The sequence below is a fragment of the Trichoderma camerunense genome (assembly GCF_050948025.1).
Source record: "Trichoderma camerunense strain CBS 138272 chromosome Unknown V8C40scaffold_3, whole genome shotgun sequence".
Classification (NCBI taxonomy): Eukaryota; Fungi; Ascomycota; class Sordariomycetes; order Hypocreales; family Hypocreaceae; genus Trichoderma; species Trichoderma camerunense.
This window is the reverse complement of record NW_028145367.1, coordinates 878566-904186: the sequence shown is the minus strand read 5'-3', so window position 1 is coordinate 904186 and position 25621 is coordinate 878566. Positions and strand designations below refer to the sequence as shown.

Genomic DNA, 25621 nt, shown 5'->3' with positions numbered 1-25621 from the left:
GGGGGCTGAGTTGACGATTCTACGGAACAAAATTGGACACAGGCGGAAGCCTCAGGTACAGGTCAAGGTGCTGGCACTCGGTACCGCGGGACCTATTAATAACAGCACAGGCGGGCAGCCTGTTAATTCCAAAGGCAGTAGAGTAGGGGTCTTGTACAGTATGCTCACTTAGTAATGACGACATAGGAGGTGACTCGCATTAATCTCCATGGCCCCTCGTTTCGCTAAATCGACCTTTTCTAACAGGCCAATTCCTGCATGGTTCGATTGCAGAGAGATGCATTGCTGATGCATTGCTGCAAAGGAGTCACATGTATGTACCTCGAGCAGTCTAGGTACTTCAAGTTGATTGCAAAGAGAGGGGCAGCGGGTAAGGGTCTGGTACCTGGAAATGCTTGGAGCTGCGTGTCGTGGCTGGTGCCGGCACAAAGGTGGCGCCGCACAGCCACTTCAACTTCCATCCAAACGGGCGCATTTCAATTCAAATCCTATGACGGCAGAACCTCGCCAGCAAAAGCTCATCCTCACAAAGAGACCATCGTCGCCGCATCCTCATGACGTCGAAGTCAATAGGTCCTTTTGCTCAGGCGTGGTACAAGTGGAAGGCCTTGCGCCTCCCTTGGCGGCGGCGCTTTCTCATTGGTATGTTTTTGCTTTTTGCTTTATCTTGCAGCTCTCTCTCTCTTGCTTTACCTACCTGTGTAGTGTCTTCTATTCGCCTCCAATGCCATCAAAACCATATATATATAACTAAGAGGAAAACCGGCCACCCGCATTCTAACTTTTCCTTCCAGGCTTTGATCTCAAAGGCAATACCTTCTGGGAGTTCCGCAACACCCGCGGGACCAAGGAATCCGGCGAGCGCTGGCGCCGCATCGTCTCCTACCCCCGATCAACGCACTATTCCGAGGTCAAGGTCAGCCCGCAATGGCACCAGTGGCTGCGGCACACGCGACGAGAGCCCCCGACGCTGGAGGAGCAGCATGAGGAGGTGGCACGCCAGGAGAGGATGAAGTACCTCGCCGCCGAGGCGGACGCGCGCTGGGAGGCCAAGCCCAGGGTCATGGAGGCCCCTAGGGAGCAGGAGAAGCTGCCGTTGGCGAAGGAGAGAGCGCCGCCAGCGGACGAGGCGGGCGCGGCATCCCCTCAGACGAAGAAGATGGAAAAGGCAGATGAAAATGATCCTTGGGCTAGGGCAAAGGCTCAGGGACCCGGCGAGAAATGGCAACCTACGGCGTGGAACCCCGCGGCCACAAAGAGAAATCGATGACCACTCCCTCAACAAGCAACTGCTTAAAACAAAGACAACAAGCAGAAGACCGAAACGAAAAATAGGATAAAGCGATAATGTCAACAAAATGGTATCATATGTATTATGACTAGGTGTGTATGTATCTATGGATCGATGGGGCGGATAGAAGTGTATTATAATGTATCATAATGTATACCCCCAAGAGTTGCCCTTTAAAACGCCTTGCTTCCCAGTTCTGTCCCGGCAGACAGTTTTTCTCGCAATCATGAAAACAGCAACGTTCGTCATACGCCATTCTTTCTCAATGGCTTTTCAAAACATAAAACAGACCAAGACTCCACAGCACTACCATGTGCAGAAGACAAAAACGCCAAACAAAGGGGGGGAAACGCACGCTGCAAAAAGACAACTTAACTGGCAGAGATCTTTAGCATCTCCACCAAAGTTCGAATCCTCTCGGTAGATGCGTTCATGACGTTATGAGCGTGCGAATCGCCTGCATCGGCCTTCCGGGGCCCCGTCCTCTTCCTCTGCGCCTTCTTCTCTCTCGCATCTATACCCTTCTCCACTGCGGCATTGAAGCTGTCTGTGTACTCCACCATATCGAAGTTCCACAGGAGCTGTATCGCGCTTTCAACCACCAGCGACAACTTGGCATTGTCTTCCAGGCCAACCGTATTGGCGGGGTGGCAGACGTAGCACTCTTCCAGCATGGGCTTTGTCAAACTGCCTTCGGAATGACCTTCCTTGTCCGCCTTGCGGGGGTCCTTGAAGGATGAAGGGAGAAGCCGATGGAAAAGTTCCTTAGTCAAGGTGACGTGCGTTTCAGGCAGCAAAGGGTTCTCTCGCTGGGAGACGAATAACGCGAACATGTCCAAGGGAAGGACCTTGATGCTCGATGCAAAGTCCTCGTAAAGCCTGTCAAGCTCGCGTCTGCTGCTTAGCGTATGCGTAGCTGCAGAAAGCAGTCGAAATAGCCGCATCCGCAGATGGATGGATTCAACCATGCCTGCGCTGACCCCCGAGCTGACCCCCGAGCTACTAGCTTTTGTGCGCTGTTTTTGGGGGGTTGGAGGTTCAGAGACGCCAGAGGATATTGAGTCGTCTTCATCGAAATAGTCGCCAAATTGGTCGTTGGCCAGGTCGAGGACCGCGTCGCGCTTCCTCTTCTTCCCCCGCTGTCGCGGCCCTTTGTGCTCCCTATCAAATATCTCTTGGAAGGATGACGAAGACACGCTGCCGTTGTAAGCAAGCAATGCCTTCATGATGGCCTTGGGACCAGAGTGACGGCCGTCCTTCTGTTCCATGTACATGGTAATCATGGATTCGGCGCGCCACATGGTAGGTTCATCGCCCACTTGGCCATTCGCCTCATGGTCCTCCTTATCGCGACGCTCTCTCTCAGCCCAGTCAGCATCCAACACATCCAGCATAAACTCCAGCCACGCCTTCCAGTACCGCCATCGGTGCGGCATCAGCGAGCAGCAGTGAAACGCCCACCCCACGGTAGACCAAAAGTCCTGGCCCTTGACCCACACACCGCCCTCGTTTGCAATCTTTCCCCGCAAGGAATCATGGCGACCCTTGGAATCATCATCAGACATATCGCTGTCGCTACCATGGCCAACATGTCCTGCTCGACTCTTCCATCTCGGTATTGAGCGGAACTGGAATGCGGTCCGAAAGTCGGCGTGAAGCGGTCCAACCACTGTGAGAACGTTACGAAGATATCCCAAGGCGAGGGAGGAGACGTCGAGATGCTCGGGTTTGTCGACGCGCGTTGTATGTAGTGGGTGAACGGCAATGGTGCTGAGGAGTGCGAGATGACTTGGCGGGGGGATAGCGGCCGGTTTGCTGCTCGGCAATTTTCTTGACACGCCGGAGCCAAGAATGCTATTGAGGAGGTTGATAGCGCAGGTATCTAAAAAGTGGTTGGCGTCAGAGCGTCAGGTCCTTGTGAATGCAATCCGCCGATGGAAGCGGATAGATATTCGGGTGCATCTGAATGCATGCATACATAGTTGTTCCTCGAGGAAGATCTGGCAGTGCTCCTTCAACTCATGCGGCAGCTCACGCGCCTCTCGATATGGACATGGTTGGCCTTTTACCGGCGTGCTCGCGGTCGTTGACTTGGTAGTGAGCTCTGATTCTTCTTCTTTGGTCGTGTAGAATGACGTCGGCGACGAGTTTGTGCTGGGTTGCGATCTCCTCGCCATGGTCACGGACCTCAAAAGTGAGGATGCATGGAATGCTGTAGTGTTTTAACAGCGGTGGCAGAAGAGGGAGGCAGAAGAGAAAGAAAAGAAAGAAGGATATGGCAAAGGACGAAACAAAGATGAGGCTGAAATGGGGGGGAAACGCGATATCGACAAAGTTGATTGGAGGCGGGACTGTTGTTTGGCGAAAAGCAATTCGACGCGGGTCTCGAGCTTTGAGGCTCCGCACAGTGTTAATGGCGACAGTCTCTTCCGATCGCGCACGGTATTTTTTTTCTTAGTTCTGATGCGGGATGCGAGGCTAAGATTAGCTCTGTGTCGATCAATGGAATACCTCGACATGCTAAAGCACGAGTACTGCATTACATCAGGTAATGGATAAGGGAGCTGCTGTTTGATGAATATGCACATAAACAAGAGGCTACTATGTGGAAAGTATCATATATCAAAAGGTTAGAGGAAGCTGCATTCATCCTCTTAGGTACATAACGACCCTATCCTTGTACCAACTTTATAGCCGAGTATCTCCAGCGCTTCATGAAGGCACACACTGCGAGTACCAATCATTACTATATCTGCAAGTTCCCTGTGAGCAGCATTTAGGACCGGCCCATCCATTGCCTCCACACTGGCCATACAAGGGGGAGCAGCTGCCAGTCGGTTGCGAGGCGGACGATGTCGTCTTAGACGAGACAGCCGTGGTCGAAGAAGCGGGAGGAGGAGGAGGAGTGCCTCCGTTGATAGCCGCAACATGATTCTGAACCAAGCATTGCCAGTTCGATGAGTTGTACCAGACAGTGTATGGGTCACTGTTAGATTGACCGTAGGACAGGGTGTCTCCCCACTGCCAAAACATATCGCCGCCCATGCCACGAGTTGCCAAAGAGGTGCTTTGCCAGGGGGCCTCGTTAGTGCAGGGATTGTTCTGTGCACCGTCTTATCATGATGTTAGTTGAGCCCATCCAGGGAGTAGAAGAGGATGACTTACATTCTTCAAACACGCATGGCTTGCCTGCTGCTACACAGGCCGCAGCATGAGTTTGAACCCAAGTAGTTCCCCAAGGGTAGGATGTGCCCCCTATTTATAGCAATGTTAATATTGATAAAGCTTTTCCAACTACTTGTTTTATAGAATACTCACAAGAATCCGGGTAAAGGTGGAAAGTGCCAAAGTCGAGTGTCTTGATTTGTACATTCTTGGCAAAGTCGGTGCCCTCTCCATAAGTATACGGATAAGAACCGTCTCCGGTGCTGAGACCAAGTCCTTCATCTCCAAGCGTCACAAGATGGTTGGAATCGAGTGACTTGACATACTGAGATACGCTCGTGGCCCATGTAACAATGACGCCAGTATCGCACCCGTTGCAGCGAGGTTCGTTCGCCAGCTCCCAAGCAAAGATGGCTGTCGAGTTGACGTAGCGACTGACGACAGCCTGGATATACTTGCGGTACTGAGCTTGGGCTGCTGAATTAGTGAACCAAGTAGTGGCATTGCCGCCAAAGGCATTGACATAAGCGTTTATTCCACCATAGTCATTCCAGTTGTTGACAAATGGAATAATAAGCTTGAGGTTATGCGCCTCAGCCGACTTGACTACATTATCAAGGAGCTGCAGTCCGGTGGCTCCTGTATTAATCGTAGATCCCGATGCGGATAACGACTGGTACCAAATGTTTCCAGCGGAAGGCTGCTGGTTGACATCGTTGAAGCCCCAGACACGCACGACCTTGAGTCCAGAGGAAGCAATGTGACTGAACGTCGTATCAACGTCCGCAGAGTTGCTCAGAAATGAACACCAGTAGCAATTGGTACCCGCAAAGTAGCCTACTTTACCATCAATGTTGAATTGGGTTCCTGATACCGTCACAAAACTAGAGGCACGCGGAACTGGTTGTAGTACTGCTGCCAATGTCGACGCTGCAGTTGCAGCTGCAAGGAGGGAACTCTTTGTGAGCTTCATATTGCAAAGATTGATACCATATGATGGCTTGGAACTATGTGAAGCTGAGGCTACTTACACTGACAAACTGGTCGGGGAAGCAGCTTTATATACTAAACACTCTACACGGATTCTCTTATAAGATGTGAGAGCACCTACAGTATATTAGTAGACAATAGGTTGATACTTCCTATTAAAGACACGGTATCCCTTCTTCCGAATTTTCCATTCACGGTAAGTTTTCTCCCCCATTAGCCATTATGGCTAGACCGGATATTAAATGCAATGTTACGCTGTGGATGCAACCTCAAAAAGACCAGCAACTTCCCCGGATATATATTCCATGCAAATGAATTTTCTACCTGCTCTTCCCTGCCAATGAAGACGCTACTTCGGTGGTATTTTTTCTTCTTAGCTTTTAGGCAGAAGTTGCTCTTCATTCGTTCGAGTCTAGATCACTTGCGCACCAATTACTTGATAATCCCAAAAGACAGTGCTAATAGTTAAAAGGGCTATACCGACCTGATGTGGTCTGATGTGGTCATTATGAAGCAAACTATCGAATGCTCCTATGCGGCCTCTCTATTCAACTACCAGCTAATTCAGAGATATGAGGTATCTACGTAGTATTGCGAAGCGTAGCTGCTACCGAGAATGTTTCCAATTGCCAAGGCACTCCCTAGTTTCGTGGCAAATGACGCCCTTGTCCCCGATGCTCCGGCTCCCGAGTTTGAAAATTCACCAAAAGAGACATGATCCGTCCGCTCGTCACCCGTGTTCCAGATATGCCAACCGGCACCGTTAATCACATTGCTCATGGAACAAGACTGGTATGCAACTCGGGCATAATCTCCCCACGGCCGACCAAGGTAGTACACCCCGCTGGAGACGCTTTTACCCGGAGCTGCCCCTATGGTGGCCCCATTGAAGACATAATAACTGGACGAGTTCGATGAGCGCCCAGATGCGGAGATATAGCCGATAGAAGCAGGGAGCACTCCGATCGTGCACTTCTGGAACCAGGCAGTGGCTTGCTGGCCAAAGATGAAATCGGTAGCGCCTTCAATGTAGCAACCCGAGTAGAGCTGGGCGCCAGTTTCTGCAAGCAAGGTATCTTGAAACCCTTTGAAGGAGCAGGCATAATAGCCTTGGTTCTGTTAAGCCAAGTCAGATTACGTTCTTGAAACTGAGGTTGGTTGGAATATGAGTCTTGTCATCTTACCCCAGCATTTGCAGATACGGCCAAAGCCTGTGAGCCGCTGCCATGTGAGTTAACAACATTGACATTGTATAGCTTGAAGTTGGTTGTTTCTACACGCAGTGTTCCGGTTGCGTCATCGGTAGCTTCATCCAACAAGCTGTGAGATGCAGTTATTGTAACCGTGTTGGAGGCGTAGGATGCTGTATTTGTAGTATAGCCATAGATGGTGAGTGGTCCACTGAGTTTATTAATAGTGACTTGCTCATTGTATGTCCCAGGGTTGATGAAAATGACCTGTTCTTGTGTCGTTGATTTGAGGGCATTGACAGCCGCTTGAACTGTTGAGTAATTGCCTGGACCGACAACAAGAGCACCAGCAGGTGGAGAGGTTCTACTGGCTGCAAACGAGCTGACTGTGAAGGCCAGCAAAGCAATAAGAGCTTTCATTTTAAACATGATGAATTTTCAAAGATATCATCTAGATGTTTGATATACTAAGGGTTTATGAAAGTTGTCAAGCTCAGATGAAGTTCATGAGGACGTTTTATACCTTACACCTGAGCATGTGACAAAACAGAGGTCTCTGTGTTCGTGTGATCAACATTGGAAATTCTGCTCGTAATTGAGAGCAGAAACAATTACTTGTAATTACATTCTTGATCCGCCCCAATGAGAGATGCAGATATGCAGATCAAGTTTCTCAAAATTCCCTGTAACCCTAGTCATGCAGTCTCGGTATTTATATCCGAGTGGACATGCCTAAGAACAGCCGTGGCGGCATTTGAACCAACCAATAAGAAACTGTATATTTTGGGTAAAGGGGCTCTTAAGCTCTCATTGAATTCTTGCTGGGTGGCACTTCAAAACATAAGACACTGACTGCGTATGGTTGTAGCGGGACACAAATAGCAAACTACTAGGTATTATAGGATCCATAGGCATGATATATTACCGCATTTCGTTCAGTTTCGGAAGGCACAAATCAATCCTTCCCGGCGATGAATCGATTATACTCGCATACAAGATGCATCATAGCCCATGGAACTTGCACTGAAGGGAATATACGTACCTCAACCTACTAGGTATGTACCTGTAGCCGGTATTCAAGTACATGTAGGTGCCTTATCACTTGTAGTCTACTACTAGGTACCTAGTAGGTATCAGGCGTTTATAGTTCATAGACCTACTTTATGGCCCCGTGGCAATATGGAGGCTTGTTAGAAAGTTTTCATCCTGCACCAGTATTAAATTTACAAAAAGCAGCTGGTGGGCTGTCTGTAATATCTACACCTGTAAATAATTCTAGCAAGGAATATCTACTCCATGATTTCCAAGTTCTCTCTTATTCTCACCATCCAGCCCTAGATGCAGATACCACATCAACTTGCATCCAAACATGCATTACAGGCCACGTCCATCTTTCAAAACAAAACACTGGCGGCAACTCTATGAATCCCGCATATTGGATATAAAAGCTCTCAAAGAATCCGCGAAGGGTGCTTCCTTTGTCATTGTTGATGCCGAACCATGGGGCAAAGACAATTCAGAGCCGGCCGAGATTGGCCTTTCTCTTCTTCCGCCTATTTGTGTGAATCTTGATTGCGAAAGTATGGACACACTTCCCAAGACATTAGATGCGGCCAGTAGCTCGATGGGGTTGGAAACACACTGGATACGCTTGATCGACAGAGAAAGGCGAGAGAGAGGTCGTGAACAACAACGATACGGGACACAACACTGTGTTTCAAGCGACAAGGTAGCGGAGACTATCACACGCATCATAGAGTCATTCCGGGACAAGACTTCGGGCGACGCGCCACTTATTCTAACGGGATTTGCAGTCGTTTTCGAGTTGCAGGTGCTGTCAAATATCTACCCAGACCTGTTAAACTATTTCACATCCTGGGTTGATCTCCAAGAAGTGGCAAGTGGTATGACTGATGGGATTGAAAGGCCTAGCCTGCGTGAAACTTTGATTGCTTGTGGTTTTGAGGGCTACAGGCACTCGCAGGAGTCTCGGATCGCCCGTCAACACAATGCTGCTACGGATACTGTGCGCACAGCGATGCTCTTAGTTCGGTTTTTGAGGCTCCCTAGCAATGGAGAGATGCTTGATATTGACCAATCATCTCAAAAGAAACAACAATTTCCTAGAGAACGCTCAAATACTCCTGCAACCCCGAAAGAAAAGAATTATTGGAAAGGCTCACGACCCAGACCTAAAGAATTCTACCCATTCATCACAAAAGTATATCGCACCCCGACTTTTGAAGGGTTCGATGGACGAAACTTGTTCAACCTCTTTTCAAAATACGAGCCAACTGCTGTCGGAATAAGTAATGGCAAGCGATATGGATGGTTGTGTCTACCTAATCTGAAAACTCTGGAGAATTTTGTGCGTTCTGTACATATGCGGGAAGATGAAGACGGGAGCGTGTGGGAGGTTTTCTCGGAATATGATCCTACTGTGATACCTGCACAGGACTGGGAAGAGCTGAAACTATATCAAAAGGAAGAGCTACAGGCGGAGATTGATGAGAAGCGAAAGCAAAGACGACTCAAAAAAGAGAGTCAGAGCGACGAGATATGGCCGGTGAGTTTTGAAGATATACTCTAAGAATAAGTGCCCATATGAGGCGACATATTGTGCAGATAGATATACGTCCAAGAAATTTTATATAGCCGGTTTGGGCTTCCAAACGCAATCTTGATAATCTCAAATAGACTTGCTCTTTTACTTAGGGGCATTGCTCGCTCTTAAAGAGTCCTAACAAACATAGGTAGTTCAAACATTTGTGCTACGTCGTATGTGAATCCTACTACCAGCCTACACCTGACAAGACTGGTAAAACCTGCAGAAAGAACAAACCTTTTTTCCATATTGAGTTGCAGACGGTATACAATTCAGGCCATTACTAAGTACTATAACTGTAAATCTCAAGTAAATCCTAGTCTTGATATCATTTCGATCCATCAAAAAAGAAATAGCAGTAGTCTTTTAGAGCTGATATCTGGTCTCGCTTCTTTATAACCGGAAAGAGCACATCCACATATGCTACTTGGCAGATAATCCGTATCTTTAGTAAGGTTCCTTGATATTATGAGAATGAGGTTCCACTTATGTACATGGATGATCCTAGTACATGAGAGGTTACCCAGCTTCAGCTCCTTGAGCAGTGCTGTTTCCAATCGTCTGCTCATTTCACCACAGTTTCAAAAGACGTAATCAAGTGCTGCTCTGAGCTTCTGTGAAAATTATGGTATAACAATATGTTAGGTTTTAGAATTTACGCTATCTTGTTACTACTGAGGAGCATTGACTACGCAATGGTGTAGTGGTGAACAACAACACCATGTCTGCCTCTACCTCGTTTTCCGAGATCACGATGGTAACACGGTGGCGAATATCTCGCAATTTGAGATTACTTATGATGTTACAGCGTTCAATGAGGAGATAAGAGAGTGTCGTCTCTATTGGTCGTGGAAGTCGCTCTTTTAGGATTGACCGCCAGGGTAGCATCAAAGCCTGATTTGTTCCCAGGAAGAATGTAACATTCTGTAACCAATCACAACATATCAAGATAACATCCCAGAGCCTCGTCATGAAGTTTAAGAGTGCGGGGTTTCCTTCGTCTTCGACCTGTGTTCTACTTGTTTACAGCAGTAAAATATATCGCGCTCTAACTTCACCGCCATCATGTTCGTTATGCTCCAGGTTGCTGCTGGAATTGTTGCCTTGATAGGTCTTCTGGTCTATCATCAATATTTTCGAAAGAAGAATGTCTTATTGAGTCTTCCTCCGGGGCCAAAGGGTCTGCCCATCCTTGGTAATATCTTGGATCTTCCACCACCAGAGATTCCTGAGTTCCAGCATTGGCTCAAGTTCAAGGATCTCTATGGCCCAATCAGCTCCGTAACAGTACTGGGCCAAACTCTTGTTATCATCCACGACAGGCAGGTAGCGAATGACATTATGAACAAAATGTCGTTGAAAACTTCCAATCGACCGACATCAGTCTTCGCATTCGAGCTGTGTGGGTTTCAAAAATTCACGTCAGGGAGACAGTATGACGCAGACTTCCGGCTGCAGAGGAAGTTCATGCACCAACAGGCAGGCACAAAAACGATTGCCGCACAATTCAATGGCGTTCAAGATGTTGAGTCGCGGCGCCTTTTGAAACGGACCATGGATGATCCCAAGAATCTTATCAAACACTTTAGGACGTGAGTTTGTACATGAAGTCTTTATAGTGGAAGGAAAATATAGCTAAATCAATGCCCAATTCGACAGCGAGGCGGCCGCCATCATCCTAAAAACCGTATATGGTTATTCCATTGAGCAACACGCGGTCGATCCTTTGACGAAATTGATCGAGACAATGATGACCAACCTTTCACAAGCTTTGAACCCCTCACCAAGACCCGTTGACATGATACCTGCTCTTAAGCATCTACCCGATTGGTTCCCAGGCACGGCATTCAAGGAGATAGCCCGGCAATGGAACAAAGTCAACCATGATGCAGTGAACATTCCCTACTCGTTCGTTAAGCGGCAAATGGCAAACGGCACCAATCGCCCATCATTTGTGTCAGGCCTTATTGAACGATACAGCACAAAAACTGGAATTCTCGACAACGACGACGAGGATGCTATCAAATGGACGGCAGGAATCTTGTACGGTGCAGGATCAGACACTACTGTAGCAGTTCTGACTGCCTTTATATTAGCTATGACCCTATTTCCGGAAGTCCAGAAGAAGGCACAAGAGGAAATTGACAACTTGATTGGCACATCTCCAACTCGACTTCCTCAGTTCGATGATCAGGAACGGCTGAAATATACCTCGGCTATTGTCAAGGAAGCTTTTCGATGGTTCACAATTGTGCCAATTACCACGATTCATGCAACCGCTGAAGATTTTACCTATAATGGCTACCGTATTCCCAAGGGAGCGCTCCTGCTCCCCTCGGTGTGGTGGATGCACCATAATCCTCAAATATATTCAGATCCATTCCGTTTCTCCCCAGAGAGGTTTCTCGAGCCGCGCAATGAACCTGATCTGAGCGAATTATTTGGTTACGGTCGCAGAATCTGCCCTGGGCGGTATATGGCCGATGACAGCATCTTCATAACGATGGCTCGGCTGCTAGCTACGTTCAACATCAGCAAGGCGGTAGACGAACAAGGTGTCCTGATGGAGCCCAGAGTAGAACAATTGCCAGGGCTGGTTAGTCATCCGGCGAGTTTTCCGTTTAGTATCACCGTGAGGAGTGAGAAGCATGAAGAACTCATCAAATCCATCGAAGTGGATCATCCTTGGGAGAAGAGCGACGCTGACCTTCTTGAGTCTGGATACGACTTGACGGCCTACAAATGAACAAGTTAATATCAGTGATAAATGAGTCTCTCGAGCATGTTACTAAGAGCAGAGAGAAAAGGGCATGACAAAGTGGCAAATTGATCTGTTCATTAGCTTAGTACACTGGCAGATGCTCAGGATTCTTCTAAATTGACTCTAGTATTTTTCAACACACTCTCAATATTTGGTTCAAATATAAGGACTGAAAGATAGAGACATTCGCAACTGCAGTAGAAGTTTACAACTAAACAATGGTATTCGACGCCACCAGCCTTCATTCCACCCCACGTTTTGGCATCCCGGACTTCTCATAGACGGCATCCACAATCTCCATAAGCTTAACACTTTCATCCAAATCAACCCAGGGTCCATCATACTTTTCTTGGGTTTTGGCCGCTTTGATACGATCGACAAAACCCTCGAGCTGATACCTGTACGATGTCCACCAAGGTTCACCCCTCTCGCCCCATAGAGGCCCGCCTGTATAGCACGACTCAGTTGTTTTCTTGCCGCTCTTCTCAGTAACGATGATCTTATGTCCAATAAACGGAGTAACAAAGGCTGTAAACTCAATCTTGGCCTGTTCTAGCTCCAGCACCGCCAACGGAGTCACACCCCACATCTGTGGTATGAAGCCCAGGAGCTTGGGCGGTACCAGTTTAGAGACAGTGGTACACTTGACCGGTGGCCTGGCGCTGTCGGCGTTGGTAATCACGATGGTAGTGTCCATATTTTCATCAATTCGCTTGTCGCGCTTACTGAGCTGAGGCTTCGTTGATAGGACTTCGAAACTGGTGCCCTTTGCATCGTTGGGAGCGGCAGCCCAATACAAAGACGAGGAAAGGACGTAGCATAGATCCATGGAAGCTCCGCCTCCCAGTTCGTAGTTTAATCTGATGTCATTAGTGACCAAAGTTCCAGGAGGTAAAACCATCTTTGAAAAGACGCCCGTGAGATGGCCATATTTCCCGCTTTCGATGATCTCTTTCACCCGATGAGCGGCAGGGTGAAACCGCCAGTGGTAAGCCTCCAGAGCAATTTTGCCGATTTCGTTTGCGCAATCCTGAATCTCTTTGGCTTCAGCGGCATTAGACGCAATAGGTTTCTCTATCAGCACATGTTTGCCCGCTCTCAAGGCGTTTAATGCCCACTTATGATGTAGGCCATTGGGGAGAGGGACATAGACAGCATCGATATCGGGATCCTGAAGGACCTCTTCATAGGAATCGTACACTTTGACCGCGCCTAATTTGTATTTGGCGACTTGCGCTTCTGCTTTCGCTTTCGATCTGGCAGCAATGGCGGTAATGACGACGCCGGGATGGGTCTGAACCGGGTCAAAAAGTGCAGGGAAGTTGATTCCCGCGGCCGACAAGACGCCAAGCTTGATGGCATCTGGATTCTTTATAAGATTTGCTTTTATTTTGTTGACGCCATTCCACCAGTTCACAACATCGATGATGAGCTTGACACATCATTAGCTTTCCTTGGCGTGAGGAGAATTCGACTAGGATGATTCACCTCCAACATCGGCATCTTCGAGGTAGTCTAGCTCAAGCTATCCAAAATACAGGTATAGTGGAATGGTCGAAAATGACACAGAATGTTACATGTGTGCTCGCGCTCAGTGGGCTTCAAACCGCAATGAGCATGGGTCTCGGAACTCTGACGAGAGCTGGAGATTATGAACTATGTATGGATTTATGTCTAGCTTCAGGCCAGGTGTCGGAGGCGAGGCCCTTTATCTAAATTGCAACGTCTTGGAATTGGACGGGCTTCTCGCCAAATCCGGCCGTATTGCAGGGGTTTAACACTGTCCCATACAAGACAGGCGAATGTAGTCTCAGAACGGACCTTCGGTGCAATTCAACATTCTACGCTTGATTCGACAAAAACGTAATGCCAGCTCTGAGCCAGATAATCACTTTTCAAGTTGGATATTCGTCTTCTTCATCCTATGTTGATAAACCTGGTTACTGAGATGATGAGGGATTCGGAGCGGGATTGGGACAGGAATCCGAGTATTCATGTGTCCGAGAGAACAAATACACAGTAGACCAGCGACAGCTTCTACTAAAGTCTAGCAGTGAAATGCGGCATGGTTTATATAAATAAACTGGTGATGCATGTGTCTTAAGAGTAAGCGGGAGTGATATTATTTCATGGCCGCCAAATCTTCGTGTACTGCGTCTGACAACCAATGACTACATCACCTGTTTCAATTTAGATCCAGCAAGGGCGGAGCTCTGTAAGGGGGAATATGAAGAGTTAAGATGGAACCATCTCATATATTTAAACGAGAATCGTGATGCCAATAGTAGAAAATGGGTCATGGTCGCGTTTCACTGATCAATTGCCTAATCTGCCACCCAAATACGGGTTTCTGTAGTCCTTTTGTAATGGTCTGCCTGCTTTGTGACTTGCCATGTGCGCACCAATTCTAAAATACTACCCATTCAGCTGGTGTCAGGGATACATGTAAGCCAATCACCAGTTTCGATTTCGGTAGTCTTTCACTGTCATCTCGTCATGATTATATTGAAGAGGGGAGAGGTCTTTTGTATGCTTGTTATTCCTTCTTTTCCCTTCTTTGCGTCTACTGAGATAAATCTGGAGCCCAGAGAATTCTCCCTTGTAATATATACTTTACACCATTGAACCTATAAGGTATGTTTCGCCCGTCATGCCTCATTATTACGGACAAGTCCTCCTTGGAGGTGCATTGGCAGTCCCAGTGTTGTCTGTACTTCACCCAATATCCTGGCGGAGTACTTGGTCCTCAGTAGGTGCGTATTATCCGCCACCTTTTATTTAGGTGGTACTCGTGGTAGTTATGAGCGATTGTTATTGACGATAAACTCCACCAAAGCCTCTCCAGAGGCGTATCTGAGAGTGTATGAGATAGCCTTGAACTGGGTTAAACTTCCAAACGTCACCACCTTTTTTATCACCTGTTCCATTATACTGTCGCCCAGTGAATTCCGAACAGCATTCCAAGAAGTGGCAGCTTTATTGGCGAGGTCCATTGCTGTGTAAGAAAATTGTTCGCGAGTGAGATATTCGCCAGCCAGTCTCGCCACTGCGCCGCTAGCCTGATGCTCAAACTGCGAGATGAGCTGCGAGTATATCGACTGAGAGATTGCGGCTGGTACCTTGTAGCCCGCGCCGGCACCAGTAGTTGTTTGAACAAGTTCGAATCCTTTGGCAGCAAGGCCAGGGACATCAATGACGTCGTTGAGGGCTCTGCCGCACACATCGATGGCACCTCTCTTAGCCAATTCAGCTTCTTCTGGCAAAGCTCGGCGAGTCATTCCTCTGAATTCCGGAGTCGGCTTCTCCTCCTCATCGGGAATGGTATCTCTCCCAATAATCTTCACCACCCCACACGACTCGAAATTGGTCTGCACTTTCGTTCCATCGTCCAGAATGGTGTAACCCCTCTGGCAGGTGACAACATTGTCCATAAATGCTGCAGATAGGTAATCGATGCTGTGAGTAATGTCGCCAGCATCACGCCACATAACCGCACAGCAATTGCCGTGCTTGGCGCCTATACCGTTCTTAGGCACAACAACTTTGCCATTACACGGGTTTGAAGCAATGAGCAGAGCAGATGCAGCTGCCATGCAATCACTATTGGTCACCGAGGCTCCTCCTGGCTGACAAACAAATTCTTCGGCAGCTGTTGCTGTCCCCGTAAAAAGGGCAGAGAAGGCTCCGAAGAGGAGGCCTACTTCGCTGGACCAACGCATTTTGAGATGGTGATGACAAGTGCGAGGGAAGAAATGACTGGAGAGACTGATGTTTAGGAAGTTGAGTTCGGGGAAGAGCTGCTTCGTAACTAAAGTAGTTGTGCTGCTGAGGAGTCCAGTTCCAACTTCCGGCACTCAACTCATACTTATAGACTCAACCTTCTCATGTAAACCAACAGTAATCCAAATGCTCTAAATGCTGATGCCCAAGGCCGTGAGACCAATACGAAGCAGATAAGGATCCTGTCATTTCTCGGTAAGACTAAATATCTTGACATTTTACTGCCGATTAGTGCTTATTTGCGCCCAAAGACTCGTATAGGTATGTCGATATGAAGCATGCATAGAACTCGGTGCTCTATGTAATATATGTTATGGTAACAAAGCTTGAACTACTCTTGGGACAGATAAGCTGCTAAAAAACGCGAATCCTACAATGAATATTAACTATAATCACTACGAGTCATGAATATCTGATAGGCGTACATCGCTCCAGAACGTATTTGCGACAAGGCTTACGCTTGGTATTAAGCTTATGCTGTTCACCTTAGAAGTGGATTTGTATTGATCAAGCTGTCTTACATCGGCGCTGTTCGGCTATAAAAGTGGATGAGGAGTAGCATACGTCTCTTGGAAAAATGCTCTATATTTGGAAGTCTTCGTATATTTTGATAGAAGCCTGTGGTCAATTAGTGGTTAGGATTGGTGACTAAATAAGAAGAGCAACTTTTTCCGAGAGCTAGACAGAAGTTGGAAGACAGGTTATCGTTGGAAATGGCTCCTAGGTCTGACAGCTGCTATGTCCGTTCTTGGAAGAACGCAGCTGTAGCTGAAAGATGAATTGCTTTCCCAGCTTGTTCTCACTCCGTGATATTTATAGCAACTATACATGCATGTAGGTTTCTGACGTTATACTCGTGTTGATCAAGCTGGTTCAGAGGTGTATTCCTAGCTGTCAATAAAATATGGCGAGGAACAGTACGGTAGAACTCATGGCCGATCATTCGGTCTTACTAGCAGCCGACTCTCAAGATATAATCGCATGAATACTGCTTCTCAGACTTGAGTCGATGCTAGTGCAAGCACAGATTGAAACAACGGTACCTTGCCAGGACAGTATGTATATAGAGAAGCCCATCTGTCAATGCTCTGTACGCAGGGCATATCACAGCTTGCACGGCGTAGGCCGGAACAGGTCAGGTCTCTACGTCAAGGATCACAACAGGTATATACAATCGAACCGGCCTCCCGCAGCGTTTACAGATAGTTGACCGCTACCGGTCGGACCGACGCGGGCTGGCCCGAAGGAGAGAGGCGGAGCTCCGGGGGAAACGGCCTACGGCACACGGATACGCTGACTACGGCCTTCAACACACCTTATGCCGAAATAAAACCCACACCTTCGGCATCTGCTGACATCTTATTAAACAAATTTCCCGCGACCTAAACGTCGCCAGCGGCTATACCCGTAAATGCAGAAGTTTCTTAGCGCCTCTTACCAGTGGCAAGACTAACCATTGCCAGTAACCATAATCCACCCCTTCTTACGTCGGTGGAAGATACATTCTCACCTTCGCTAATCTTCACTTCTACTGAAGATAGACACATCCTCATATGGCATACGTGGGAAATCTTTTATAGGGTCGTTAAGTTACTCCTTATTTAGCACTCTAATCACCTGCTTATGTGTAACTAGCCAACTTGATAGAAGGCGCTGTCACTATGGTAGCACTATAGCTGTAGAGATAAGACTTGTGAGTTGGTGTCTTGCTGTAGTATTGTGAGCGACTCTTTTTTTTCCTATTTTTACAATAGCATTTTCTTTTGTTCTGCCCTTCCTAATGTCGGAAGTAGTATATAGGCCTATAGTCTAAGCTATCTTCATGGTTCTGATGAACGGAGATGGTGAAAGAGTACATGTATATAAATGAAATGATAACGCAACCAGGATGAAAATGTATCCCCAGCCAAACTACTGGGAATGCATTTTCTCTAGACTTCAGTACTTTCATTAACTCATATGCTTAGCCTCAATACCGTAGCGGCGATTATCAACCTTTTATCATAGTCGTTAGAACAAAGAAACACTTTCGCAAATCCGCTGCGCATCCAAATTACAAGATCATGTTATCCCAACCTAGCTATTATTATCTCGATACTTTATGTATTGCTCTTAATCTTTCACAAGCTCGTGTCCAAAATGGTGAAACATTCTCAAGTAAGTAGTTGCATTATTTACGCTAATTCCACAACGTAATTTCTCCATATCAAATCCTTCAAATGAACAGTTGCCTTATGAAACTTCAACTATTCTCTTCTTATGTAGATCCAATAGTGGATACTCCGAACGCGGCCCTTTGTCTTCCATAGCACCGACTTCCGCCACTTCAGACCAGGATTGACTTGATCCCATGTCAGGAGTGCATGCAGGAAAGAAAAACCGCCGGTCTTTTTACTATAAACTTGTGTGTATTGCAACAATAAGCGGCGGTATTTATTCCCCCTTGCTACCCTCTTAGGTGGATCTTTCGTATATAGTTGGTCGACATGTCAGCCCTAGCTATAAATCTGCAAGGGATGGAGCAACCAGAGTCTTGTCATAAGCAACCAAACCGCTATTAGATCCGCAATGTCTCACTCCTACCAGTAGCATTACAAGCAAAGTCCAGAACGACTAGGAGAACCATGTTATCCCTGTTTTTCCTACGTGTCTCCCAGTGAGCTGGTCAACTACCCATATCATCAAATCGGGCGAAATAGTACTCTATGTTCCGTCGTACGTCATCCATCAACTAAGCATAGTCTTCAAAGGTGCCGAACTAATTAGAAGTGTTAATCATAATTACTCTTATCAAGGACAAGGATAATGAGGTTTAGCTTTTGGCGTATTGTATACCCTATTTCTCTAGAATGTCTGACAGGGGCAGGGGGTTTAGAATAGGTATAAGACAGCATCTGCGACTCAGTTGTCTCGCTGTATGTCTTGCCTGACCAACAGCACCAAACAGCGACTGAGTCAATTTTCCTGGTATACTTGTCAATCGGCAGCAACTTCAGTCTTACTAAAAGTAAAAGAAGTAGAGAAGAGAAATGCGTTCCTCGGTTACCATAGCTGCGCTTGCTCTTGCGGCTTCTTCTGCTGCCCAGGAAGCAGTTGAGTGCAAGATCGTCGAGTTTCCAGTTTCAGTCACTGCCAACAATGAAGATTTTGGCAATACCATTGACCCAAACAGTGTTTCTTCAATCGATCAGTTTCTCGATCAGGGTCTTAGTACAGGAGCCGTCGGCGTTGTTGGACAGGTTTCAACATCTGCCAACTTCTCCATCAGCGCCCAGTACTGTGCACCAGCAGGCGCAACTCCTCCCGAAACTCGTCCGATTCAACTGCTAGCCCACGGCAACACTTGCGACCGAACCATATGGGATGCTCTGGGCAAGCCGGATCTCCAAGCCTCTGGTTACTCATATCAGCGATTTTTTGCTTCGCAAGGATACGCAACTCTCGCAATAGACCTACCTGGTCATGGCAGCTCGACTCTTCCTGATCCTAACACGATTGTCCAGCTGCCGATTGAAGCGGCAGTTATCGACGCCATCGCGGCCTCTCTCCGGTCTACCAACAACCCACTCGGGATTTCGTTCCCTAAAGTTGTCTTCACAGGGCACTCTTATGGTTCAATTACTGGTGTTGCAGCAGCCAGATTTGTGCCGACTTTCGCCGATGCCGTTGTTCTGACAGGCTGGTCGGCGTTTGTCCCGTTGCCGAGCCCCATGCTGGCGCTCCAAATGCAGCCGGCTGCTCTCCTTTTCGATCGTTTCAAAGGATATCCACTGGGATACATCACTGCTAGTAACGAAACTGGCCATGAACAAATTTTCTACGCCGGCGCATATGATCCTACCATCCCGAAGATGAGCTTTGACACCCAGGATGTCATGACATGTGGAGAGGGTGGTAGTCTTGGGGAGGGTCTGCAGCCCGCAATTGGATTCACGGGCAAAGTCCTTGCTATTACAGGGAGTAAGGATTTCATGTTCTGTAATCCCAAGAATGGTGATTGCGCGGAACAGCTGGCAAATTCGTCCGCTCTTTTCCCCAATGCGACCTCATTCCAGACGCAAGTCATTGATAACACTGGCCATGATTTCATGTTGCACGCATCCAGCACAGAAACCTTTGCGAAAATTCAGCAATTTCTTGAGAGCAATGTCTAATTGTCAAGAGAACCAACATACATGTATATATACAACTTATAATCCATAGAGATAATTTCCATGACACGAGTAGTCCCATCAAGTGAGCCATAAACGCCGCGAGACCGTACTTCGACCTAAAAGAGCGTGTCGAGGATTAAAGAGCTAGAACACCCATCGAAGCGGCATTGCTTCTTATTTTACACTATAGTCCTACGGCTAGCACTGACATCCCTATTGGGCTGAGCTCGACACATGGTAGCGTCCGATATATTTTCCGAAAGTGGTTGGCAAAGACACGCCTTGTAATGTCAAACCTCAAACATAACATAATCCCATATATACAGGGAGGAGTTCCACATAGATCTTTTCATGGAGTTACGAAGATAATGCCCATGAACTGAACAGCAGACTCGACCCTGCATCCATGTCATGGGCCTCGATTCACTTAGTTCGACATCCACACACGTCACTTGCTAATCACAACAACTCAGGATCCGTCTTATTTAGAGCATTAACTTTTCTTCTGTCTTCCAATCTGTCTATGTACATGCTATTTGTGGTATCGACAATCCATACAATATTGTCTAAATGAGTAATAAAAAACAAACGCTAAGAGTGGCCAGGCCATTGCATCAGACGCGTGAGACCGTTGTCCTCTCATCGCTATGAGAGGCATCATCATATACTCCGCATCCCATGACCCCAATTTTGCTTTTTGCCCCCTTCATTATAAAAGAGGGCAAAATTCTATATATGTATATTAATCAATGCATATCCGTTCCGCATAGGCATTATTCAGAGACCATAAAAAAAAAACAGTGAGCCAACATATTCTATCGCTTCGAAATGACTATCAAATGTTTGCATAAAAAATCCAGGGGAATCAAGTACTTGCAAAATCAAGCATTAGTCGCCGAGATGTTGCCAATACAGGAGGTGTCGAAAGAAAATAAAATAGGGGGTGGTGATATATCCAATCGAAAGTAAAAGTTGAGGAGAGATGTTGATCCATTAGGTGAATTGGAAAAGTTTAGTTGTCGCGAGCCTTGTGCGAGGCAGCACGGCTGGCACGGCTAGCACGGCTAGCCTCCCTCTGCAGAGCCAGACTCTCTCGCCTCTCCCGCTCGTGCTCCTTGACCTCTGCGACAGCCTGTTCCTCGGTGACCACAGCACCCTTGGCGCGTATTCTCGCAAGAACAGCGGCGGCTTCAGCGGCATATTGGCACCTAGCACGGATCTTGTCGCCGTATTTCCAGAAGAGGAATGGGAAAGGAACGCAGGCCAGCGCCAAAAAGGCGGGAATGGAACTCGCCCAGTGGATACCCAAGTTCTGATACATGTAAGTGGTGAAGAGAGGGAAAGCAGCACCAAAGAGAGATCGGAGAACGGAGCTAGCAGCCAGAGCCGAGGCGGCGAAAATAACATCTAAGACAAGCGTTAGCAGCCATCACACAAGAGAAAAAGACAGAGCGCGGCGTCAACTTACATGCGTCAACAAGGTAGTTCATCAGTGAGAGGAAGACCAAGACGATACCGGCGGCAAAGAAGATGGAACCAATGATGGAGACAATCCAGTGGACGCTGGGGCCGTTGGTCCACGCGAACCAGAACAAGCCAACGGGGATCAGGATGGAGCCAAGGATGGCGGGTGGCAGACGAGCCTCGGGAGCAGCGTTTCCATCAGGAGATCGGGCGGCAGTCTTGATGTATCGGTTGTTGTCGAAAACGGATCCAATGGTGGAAACGGTCATACCAATGGCAATACCAAGGAAGGCGAGACCACCGATACCAGGGCTCCAGCCACGACCCTGCTGGAAAACAATGGGGAAAGCGGCGAAGCACATGTAGAGGGTACCGTAGATGATGGCCATGTAGAGAGAGATGAGGAGGACGATGGGCTCCTTGAAAAGAAGCTGCCAGGGCCTCAAAAGGGAAACCTTGAGCTGGTTGCCAATAGTCTTGGGAGGCTGGCCCTCCTCAAGCTTGGAAATGTAAACCTTGCCGGTCTTCTTGCTCAGAGCAGCAGCGCGTTGACGAAGCAAGACGGGGGCATATGTCTCGGGGTAGGCCAGAGTGCTGGCGATCCAGACAACACCGGTGAAGATGGCGATCAATCCCTCAACCCATCGCCAGCCTTTAGACTCGCCAAGGAAACCACCGGCAATCGGACCTACAGTCACTGTCAGCACGTCACGCGACCTTGTTAGGCTGGGTGTGGGGATATAGTCTTACCAAGAGCAGGGCCCAAGAAAGGAGCCATGGCGAAGATACTGAAGGCAATTCCTCGCTGCTTGGCCTGGAACAAATCGGCAATAACACCACCGGCGTTGGTCAGGGGAGAGGATCCAAAGGCACCGGCAAAGAATCTGAGGATGATGAGAGTAGCCATAGAGTTGCTGCCAGCGGCTCCAGCGCTGAAAGCGGCCAGGCACATGTAACTGATGAAGAAAGTCTTCTGGCGACCGTAAAGCTCAGAGAGAGGAGCCCAGAGAAGTGGTCCAATAGCAAAGCCCATAACGAACAGTGAAACACCTAGAATAGCGACCTCGGTGGAGATGTTGAATTCCCGGATGATTTCACTTACACCACCTGAATAGGCGGAACTGGCGAATGAGACGGAAAGGGTAGCGCTAGCCTGGATTAGAGTAATGGTCCATTTGAACGAGTCCTTGAAGGCCATGGGATTCCATTTGTCGCCGGGGATAAATTCGACGAGATAGGGAGCCTCAGCGGTGCCTTGACCGCCGTAGTTGTACTCCAAGACCTCCTGAGTCACACCAGTCTGATCGAGGAGCACTCTCCAGTGGCTGACCTTTTCAGAGGTGATGGCCTGGTGCTGAGATTCGACATCGTGATCGGGTGTTGTGACAGTGGCGGACGAGGCAGATGCCGATGAAGAGGAGGGTGGGTGAGGCAACTGTTCCTGTTCCTGTTCCGGCACGGAAGGTTTGTCGTCGGCCATCGGCAAGGAAGGCTTTTCGTCGGCCATGATGGTGGTTGTGGCTATGGTGCGTAGCGATGGTCGCTTAGAGAATGCGGAGTAGATGTGCCAGCCAAAAACCTTAGATTAAATTGCCGACAGTCCAGCTTTTTGGGGTGAGGAGAAGCCTGGATCAGAGTCAGGTCATGAAGGGCACCGGGGCCATGTACTTGTATATAATAAGGTGGTATTATACGTAGGTAATCATGGACAGGGGTTGAGCAGTGCTCAGTTACATGTAATACTCACCTCCCTGAAATACAACCTAATCTTGTGGAACTCCGTGAGCGGGAAGCGGTGGATGTTGTCCGAGCCCTAGCTGAGTCGTCCGAACAAGTGATTCCACAACGGCCTGGTGGTGACAAATGAAAGACCCTTGACAAGCAAAACAGGCCTAGAACGTTGCTGGGCCTCGGCTGAGCGGCAATGGCGCGAGGCTGCTGAAAGATGAAAGTCGGGAGGGCGAGAAGAGAGACGGACAACAAGATAGGACGAGCGAGTCAGGAGACAAGGCTGGTTGACGACCGGGGATGGGGGGGCGCCGGCCTTTAAAGAGATCGTTGTCGTGGGTTGCCTGAGCTTGTGGTTGCAAAAGTCCGAAGATGGAGAGGACGGATAATTGAATGGATGCTTGCAACAGTAGTGCCGGATGCTTTTCTTATAACCCAGCACGAGGAAGCGGAAGCAGACAAAAGGACTGACCCGGCCAGGGACTCTGCTCTAGGCCGGACCTGATCTGGCGGGCCAAGCCACCAGAGCTGGGATGGAGCTGCAGACAGCTTGCATGATCAGATCAGCAACAGAATCAGGAAGTGGGAATTGGCAAGGGATTCGGGTTTGAGCAGGATTGCGCCCAGTGGTGGAGATAACAGGCGTTATTTGCGATGAGGCAGAAGGGAAGCGCTCGACGAGGAGTGCAATCCGAGCCCGCAAGCCGGTAGTGCCCAATCAGGTTTAGTCGCCGACAATTGCTAGGCCGCTTGGGGCTGCTTCGGGACCCTCACGCCCTTCTATCTCCATTCTCCGGCCGCTAATTCCCTTGTATCTACGCGTAATAGGAACAGACACCACTTAGAACTGCCCTACAACAGACGAAAGTCCATGGACTTGGCCAGCGCTTGGATGGCGCCACGGAGCCACGCCGGGTTTTGCTTCGGCCGAATGCAGGATTCATTTGGTTGTGCACTGCATGACGTAAGTACTATACCGACCTTTGATACTACACCCTTGCGGCTCGATTTGACACGAGCACATCGCCGCTACAGTGGAAATCCATCTTTTGCTACAGTTCACTTTGCCTAGAACAGTCGAGTTTTGTGCCTGGCAATAGGCTATTAGTCTTGAGCCTTTTCAGCAATAATTGCGGTGTTGTCTTTTCTTTAGTATGATTGATTCCACATGTGCCCGCACGTTAAGACAGAGCCGGCAATACTCACGAAATCGGCCCCACGCCGCCCGTATCTCGTCTACATACTTCGTATACTCCTACGAGCAGACGAATCATCCATTTGCCCTCTTAACGCTTTACCCCATCTCAAATAGGAGATAGGAGGGGCGGAGAATTCCTTCAGGTTTATTATAGCTGCCACACGATGCTGCTATTTTGTAAATACAGTACCAGTCACAACTGCTTCCCCCCCTCCCCTTACATACAGTATTGGCTGTCAGACAAAATAGCTGCCTATCAATAACGCCTCTTCCTTTCTATGCACATCACATTGCAGCTGCATGCTTGCCCAATGCGACGCTGCGTCCAAATCCTTCACGGCTCGTAGCATCCAAACCACAGTTCATGGATGTCCCATCCCATCCTCCGTGCCAATAGTGTAACATGGACCCCTCACCGGCTGTCGTCTCCAAAAGCAGATCAAGGGAGGGAGGCAGCCCGATCAACTTCTCCAACGAATGACGGAGCGTCTTCTCCCCCGGTCACGGCTCTTTGTTCCCAGCAAGGGCAGAATACAGCAATAAGCCATTTCCCCGCCCTAAATGCCCGCATAGATATGTCAGACGAGCCACGCCACGTCGGATGTGGCATTCACGGCAATCTTTCTCTCGGTGCTCGGACACAGACGTCGGAAGCACACGTTTCAGATCGCAAGCGCAGCTGTAACGGTGCCAAGCAAGATGAGAAAACGCAAAACAAAATCTCGGTCGCCAGGGGGTCGCAAATCTCCGGCATCAAAGTCCCACCAGCACGGCGCCGTGTCCGAAGTCCGTCTGGATTCACGTTCAATTGCCGGCCGCTTACAAACTACCCTTCACGCGGGAGTCGAAAGAGTCACTGGATGGTTTGCGAGTTGGCAGCCATGAGTACAAGCTAACGGGGGACCATTACCAAGCACCCGCGCGCAATCCATCCGTTATTGGTGATGATCTTTTTTTTTAATATATCAAGCTTCCCTTATATCGGCTAAGACAGATGCAGTACTGTCATACCTGTATGTTGCAGCAAATAGATAGTCTACTGTGTGTATCAACCTTTACACAGCCAAGAACCTCGTACAGAATCCTTTTGGTCGATCCCTTGTGTAAAGCCCCCAAACCTCTGATCCCCGCGGTTCTCTCCATGGGATGAGACAGAGTTACGACTTACAGAAACTGTATGAGTAGCGCATGTTTACTACCTCGGAATTATGACTGTTTACATCGGGATTACAACGTGTATTGTACTACGGCCCCCCTCGTCGCCGCATCTCCGTCCCAGCGACCAGGTTCGATCA

General features: G+C 48.3%; 11 protein-coding genes across 11 annotated transcripts; 5 read left to right on the top strand and 6 right to left on the bottom strand.

The window, feature by feature from the left end:
* The first annotated feature begins 469 nt into the window (after positions 1-469).
* Positions 470-1470, top strand: V8C40DRAFT_235378 (uncharacterized protein). The gene is made up of 2 exons (XM_083213845.1): positions 470-642; positions 795-1470. Exons 1-2 carry the CDS (start codon positions 555-557, stop codon positions 1268-1270), a joined length of 564 nt encoding a protein of 187 aa, XP_083076959.1. The 5' UTR covers positions 470-554; the 3' UTR covers positions 1271-1470.
* On the bottom strand, positions 1362-3620 carry V8C40DRAFT_235374 (uncharacterized protein). Its single transcript, XM_083213844.1, has 2 exons — positions 3270-3620; positions 1362-3173 (listed from the first exon to the last, which is right to left on the bottom strand). The coding sequence occupies exons 1-2, from the start codon at positions 3466-3468 to the stop codon at positions 1663-1665; spliced, it is 1710 nt and encodes a 569-aa protein (XP_083076958.1). The 5' UTR covers positions 3469-3620; the 3' UTR covers positions 1362-1662.
* A 383-nt stretch (positions 3621-4003) lies between these two features.
* Positions 4004-5529, bottom strand: V8C40DRAFT_284348 (glycoside hydrolase family 5 protein; the record flags this gene model as incomplete). The annotated part of the gene is made up of 3 exons (XM_083222141.1): positions 4610-5529; positions 4457-4546; positions 4004-4404 (listed from the first exon to the last, which is right to left on the bottom strand). The coding sequence occupies exons 1-3, from the start codon at positions 5427-5429 to the stop codon at positions 4004-4006; spliced, it is 1311 nt and encodes a 436-aa protein (XP_083076957.1). The 5' UTR covers positions 5430-5529.
* Positions 5530-5947: 418 nt separating this feature from the next.
* Positions 5948-7211, bottom strand: V8C40DRAFT_235370 (family 8 carbohydrate esterase). The gene is made up of 2 exons (XM_083213843.1): positions 6631-7211; positions 5948-6562 (listed from the first exon to the last, which is right to left on the bottom strand). Exons 1-2 carry the CDS (start codon positions 7063-7065, stop codon positions 6011-6013), a joined length of 987 nt encoding a protein of 328 aa, XP_083076956.1. The 5' UTR covers positions 7066-7211; the 3' UTR covers positions 5948-6010.
* Positions 7212-8005: 794 nt separating this feature from the next.
* Positions 8006-9226, top strand: V8C40DRAFT_262469 (uncharacterized protein; the record flags this gene model as incomplete). Its single annotated transcript, XM_083219365.1, has 1 exon — positions 8006-9226. The coding sequence occupies one exon, from the start codon at positions 8006-8008 to the stop codon at positions 9224-9226; it is 1221 nt and encodes a 406-aa protein (XP_083076955.1).
* Positions 9227-10269: 1043 nt separating this feature from the next.
* Positions 10270-12109, top strand: V8C40DRAFT_139752 (cytochrome P450). The gene is made up of 2 exons (XM_083211180.1): positions 10270-10833; positions 10901-12109. The coding sequence occupies exons 1-2, from the start codon at positions 10307-10309 to the stop codon at positions 11985-11987; spliced, it is 1614 nt and encodes a 537-aa protein (XP_083076954.1). The 5' UTR covers positions 10270-10306; the 3' UTR covers positions 11988-12109.
* Positions 12110-12127: 18 nt separating this feature from the next.
* On the bottom strand, positions 12128-13659 carry V8C40DRAFT_235367 (Gfo/Idh/MocA family protein). The gene is made up of 2 exons (XM_083213842.1): positions 13491-13659; positions 12128-13434 (listed from the first exon to the last, which is right to left on the bottom strand). Exons 1-2 carry the CDS (start codon positions 13503-13505, stop codon positions 12244-12246), a joined length of 1206 nt encoding a protein of 401 aa, XP_083076953.1. The 5' UTR covers positions 13506-13659; the 3' UTR covers positions 12128-12243.
* A 1085-nt stretch (positions 13660-14744) lies between these two features.
* V8C40DRAFT_284346 (uncharacterized protein) lies at positions 14745-15747 on the bottom strand. The gene has a single exon (XM_083222140.1). It carries the CDS (start codon positions 15719-15721, stop codon positions 14801-14803), a length of 921 nt encoding a protein of 306 aa, XP_083076952.1. The 5' UTR covers positions 15722-15747; the 3' UTR covers positions 14745-14800.
* Positions 15748-18811: 3064 nt separating this feature from the next.
* V8C40DRAFT_284343 (alpha/beta fold hydrolase) lies at positions 18812-19936 on the top strand (the record flags this gene model as incomplete). The annotated part of the gene is made up of 1 exon (XM_083222139.1): positions 18812-19936. The coding sequence occupies one exon, from the start codon at positions 18812-18814 to the stop codon at positions 19934-19936; it is 1125 nt and encodes a 374-aa protein (XP_083076951.1).
* A 1012-nt stretch (positions 19937-20948) lies between these two features.
* V8C40DRAFT_272953 (major facilitator superfamily domain-containing protein) lies at positions 20949-22880 on the bottom strand (the record flags this gene model as incomplete). The annotated part of the gene is made up of 3 exons (XM_083220415.1): positions 20949-21343; positions 21405-22088; positions 22151-22880. 3 exons carry the CDS (start codon positions 22878-22880, stop codon positions 20949-20951), a joined length of 1809 nt encoding a protein of 602 aa, XP_083076950.1.
* A 1453-nt stretch (positions 22881-24333) lies between these two features.
* V8C40DRAFT_235364 (uncharacterized protein) lies at positions 24334-25416 on the top strand. The gene has a single exon (XM_083213841.1). The coding sequence runs from the start codon at positions 24695-24697 to the stop codon at positions 25220-25222; it is 528 nt and encodes a 175-aa protein (XP_083076949.1). The 5' UTR covers positions 24334-24694; the 3' UTR covers positions 25223-25416.
* The last annotated feature ends 205 nt before the right edge of the window (positions 25417-25621 follow it).

Excerpts from the sequence above, each read along its gene's own strand:
- V8C40DRAFT_284346 (XM_083222140.1), bottom strand. The coding sequence starts at position 15,721 with ATGCGTTGGTCCAGCGAAGTAGGCCTCCTCTTCGGAGCCTTCTCTGCC.
- V8C40DRAFT_235364 (XM_083213841.1), top strand. The coding sequence starts at position 24,695 with ATGTCCCATCCCATCCTCCGTGCCAATAGTGTAACATGGACCCCTCAC.
- V8C40DRAFT_139752 (XM_083211180.1), top strand. The coding sequence starts at position 10,307 with ATGTTCGTTATGCTCCAGGTTGCTGCTGGAATTGTTGCCTTGATAGGT. Across the intron at positions 10,834-10,900 it reads CTTATCAAACACTTTAGGAC|CGAGGCGGCCGCCATCATCC; the intron begins GTGAGTTTGTAC and ends CCAATTCGACAG.
- V8C40DRAFT_235374 (XM_083213844.1), bottom strand. The coding sequence starts at position 3,468 with ATGGCGAGGAGATCGCAACCCAGCACAAACTCGTCGCCGACGTCATTC. Across the intron at positions 3,174-3,269 it reads CTTCCTCGAGGAACAACTAT|ATACCTGCGCTATCAACCTC; the intron begins GTATGCATGCAT and ends ACCACTTTTTAG.
- V8C40DRAFT_235378 (XM_083213845.1), top strand. The coding sequence starts at position 555 with ATGACGTCGAAGTCAATAGGTCCTTTTGCTCAGGCGTGGTACAAGTGG. Across the intron at positions 643-794 it reads GCGGCGGCGCTTTCTCATTG|GCTTTGATCTCAAAGGCAAT; the intron begins GTATGTTTTTGC and ends TTTTCCTTCCAG.
- V8C40DRAFT_235370 (XM_083213843.1), bottom strand. The coding sequence starts at position 7,065 with ATGTTTAAAATGAAAGCTCTTATTGCTTTGCTGGCCTTCACAGTCAGC. Across the intron at positions 6,563-6,630 it reads CCGTATCTGCAAATGCTGGG|AACCAAGGCTATTATGCCTG; the intron begins GTAAGATGACAA and ends TTGGCTTAACAG.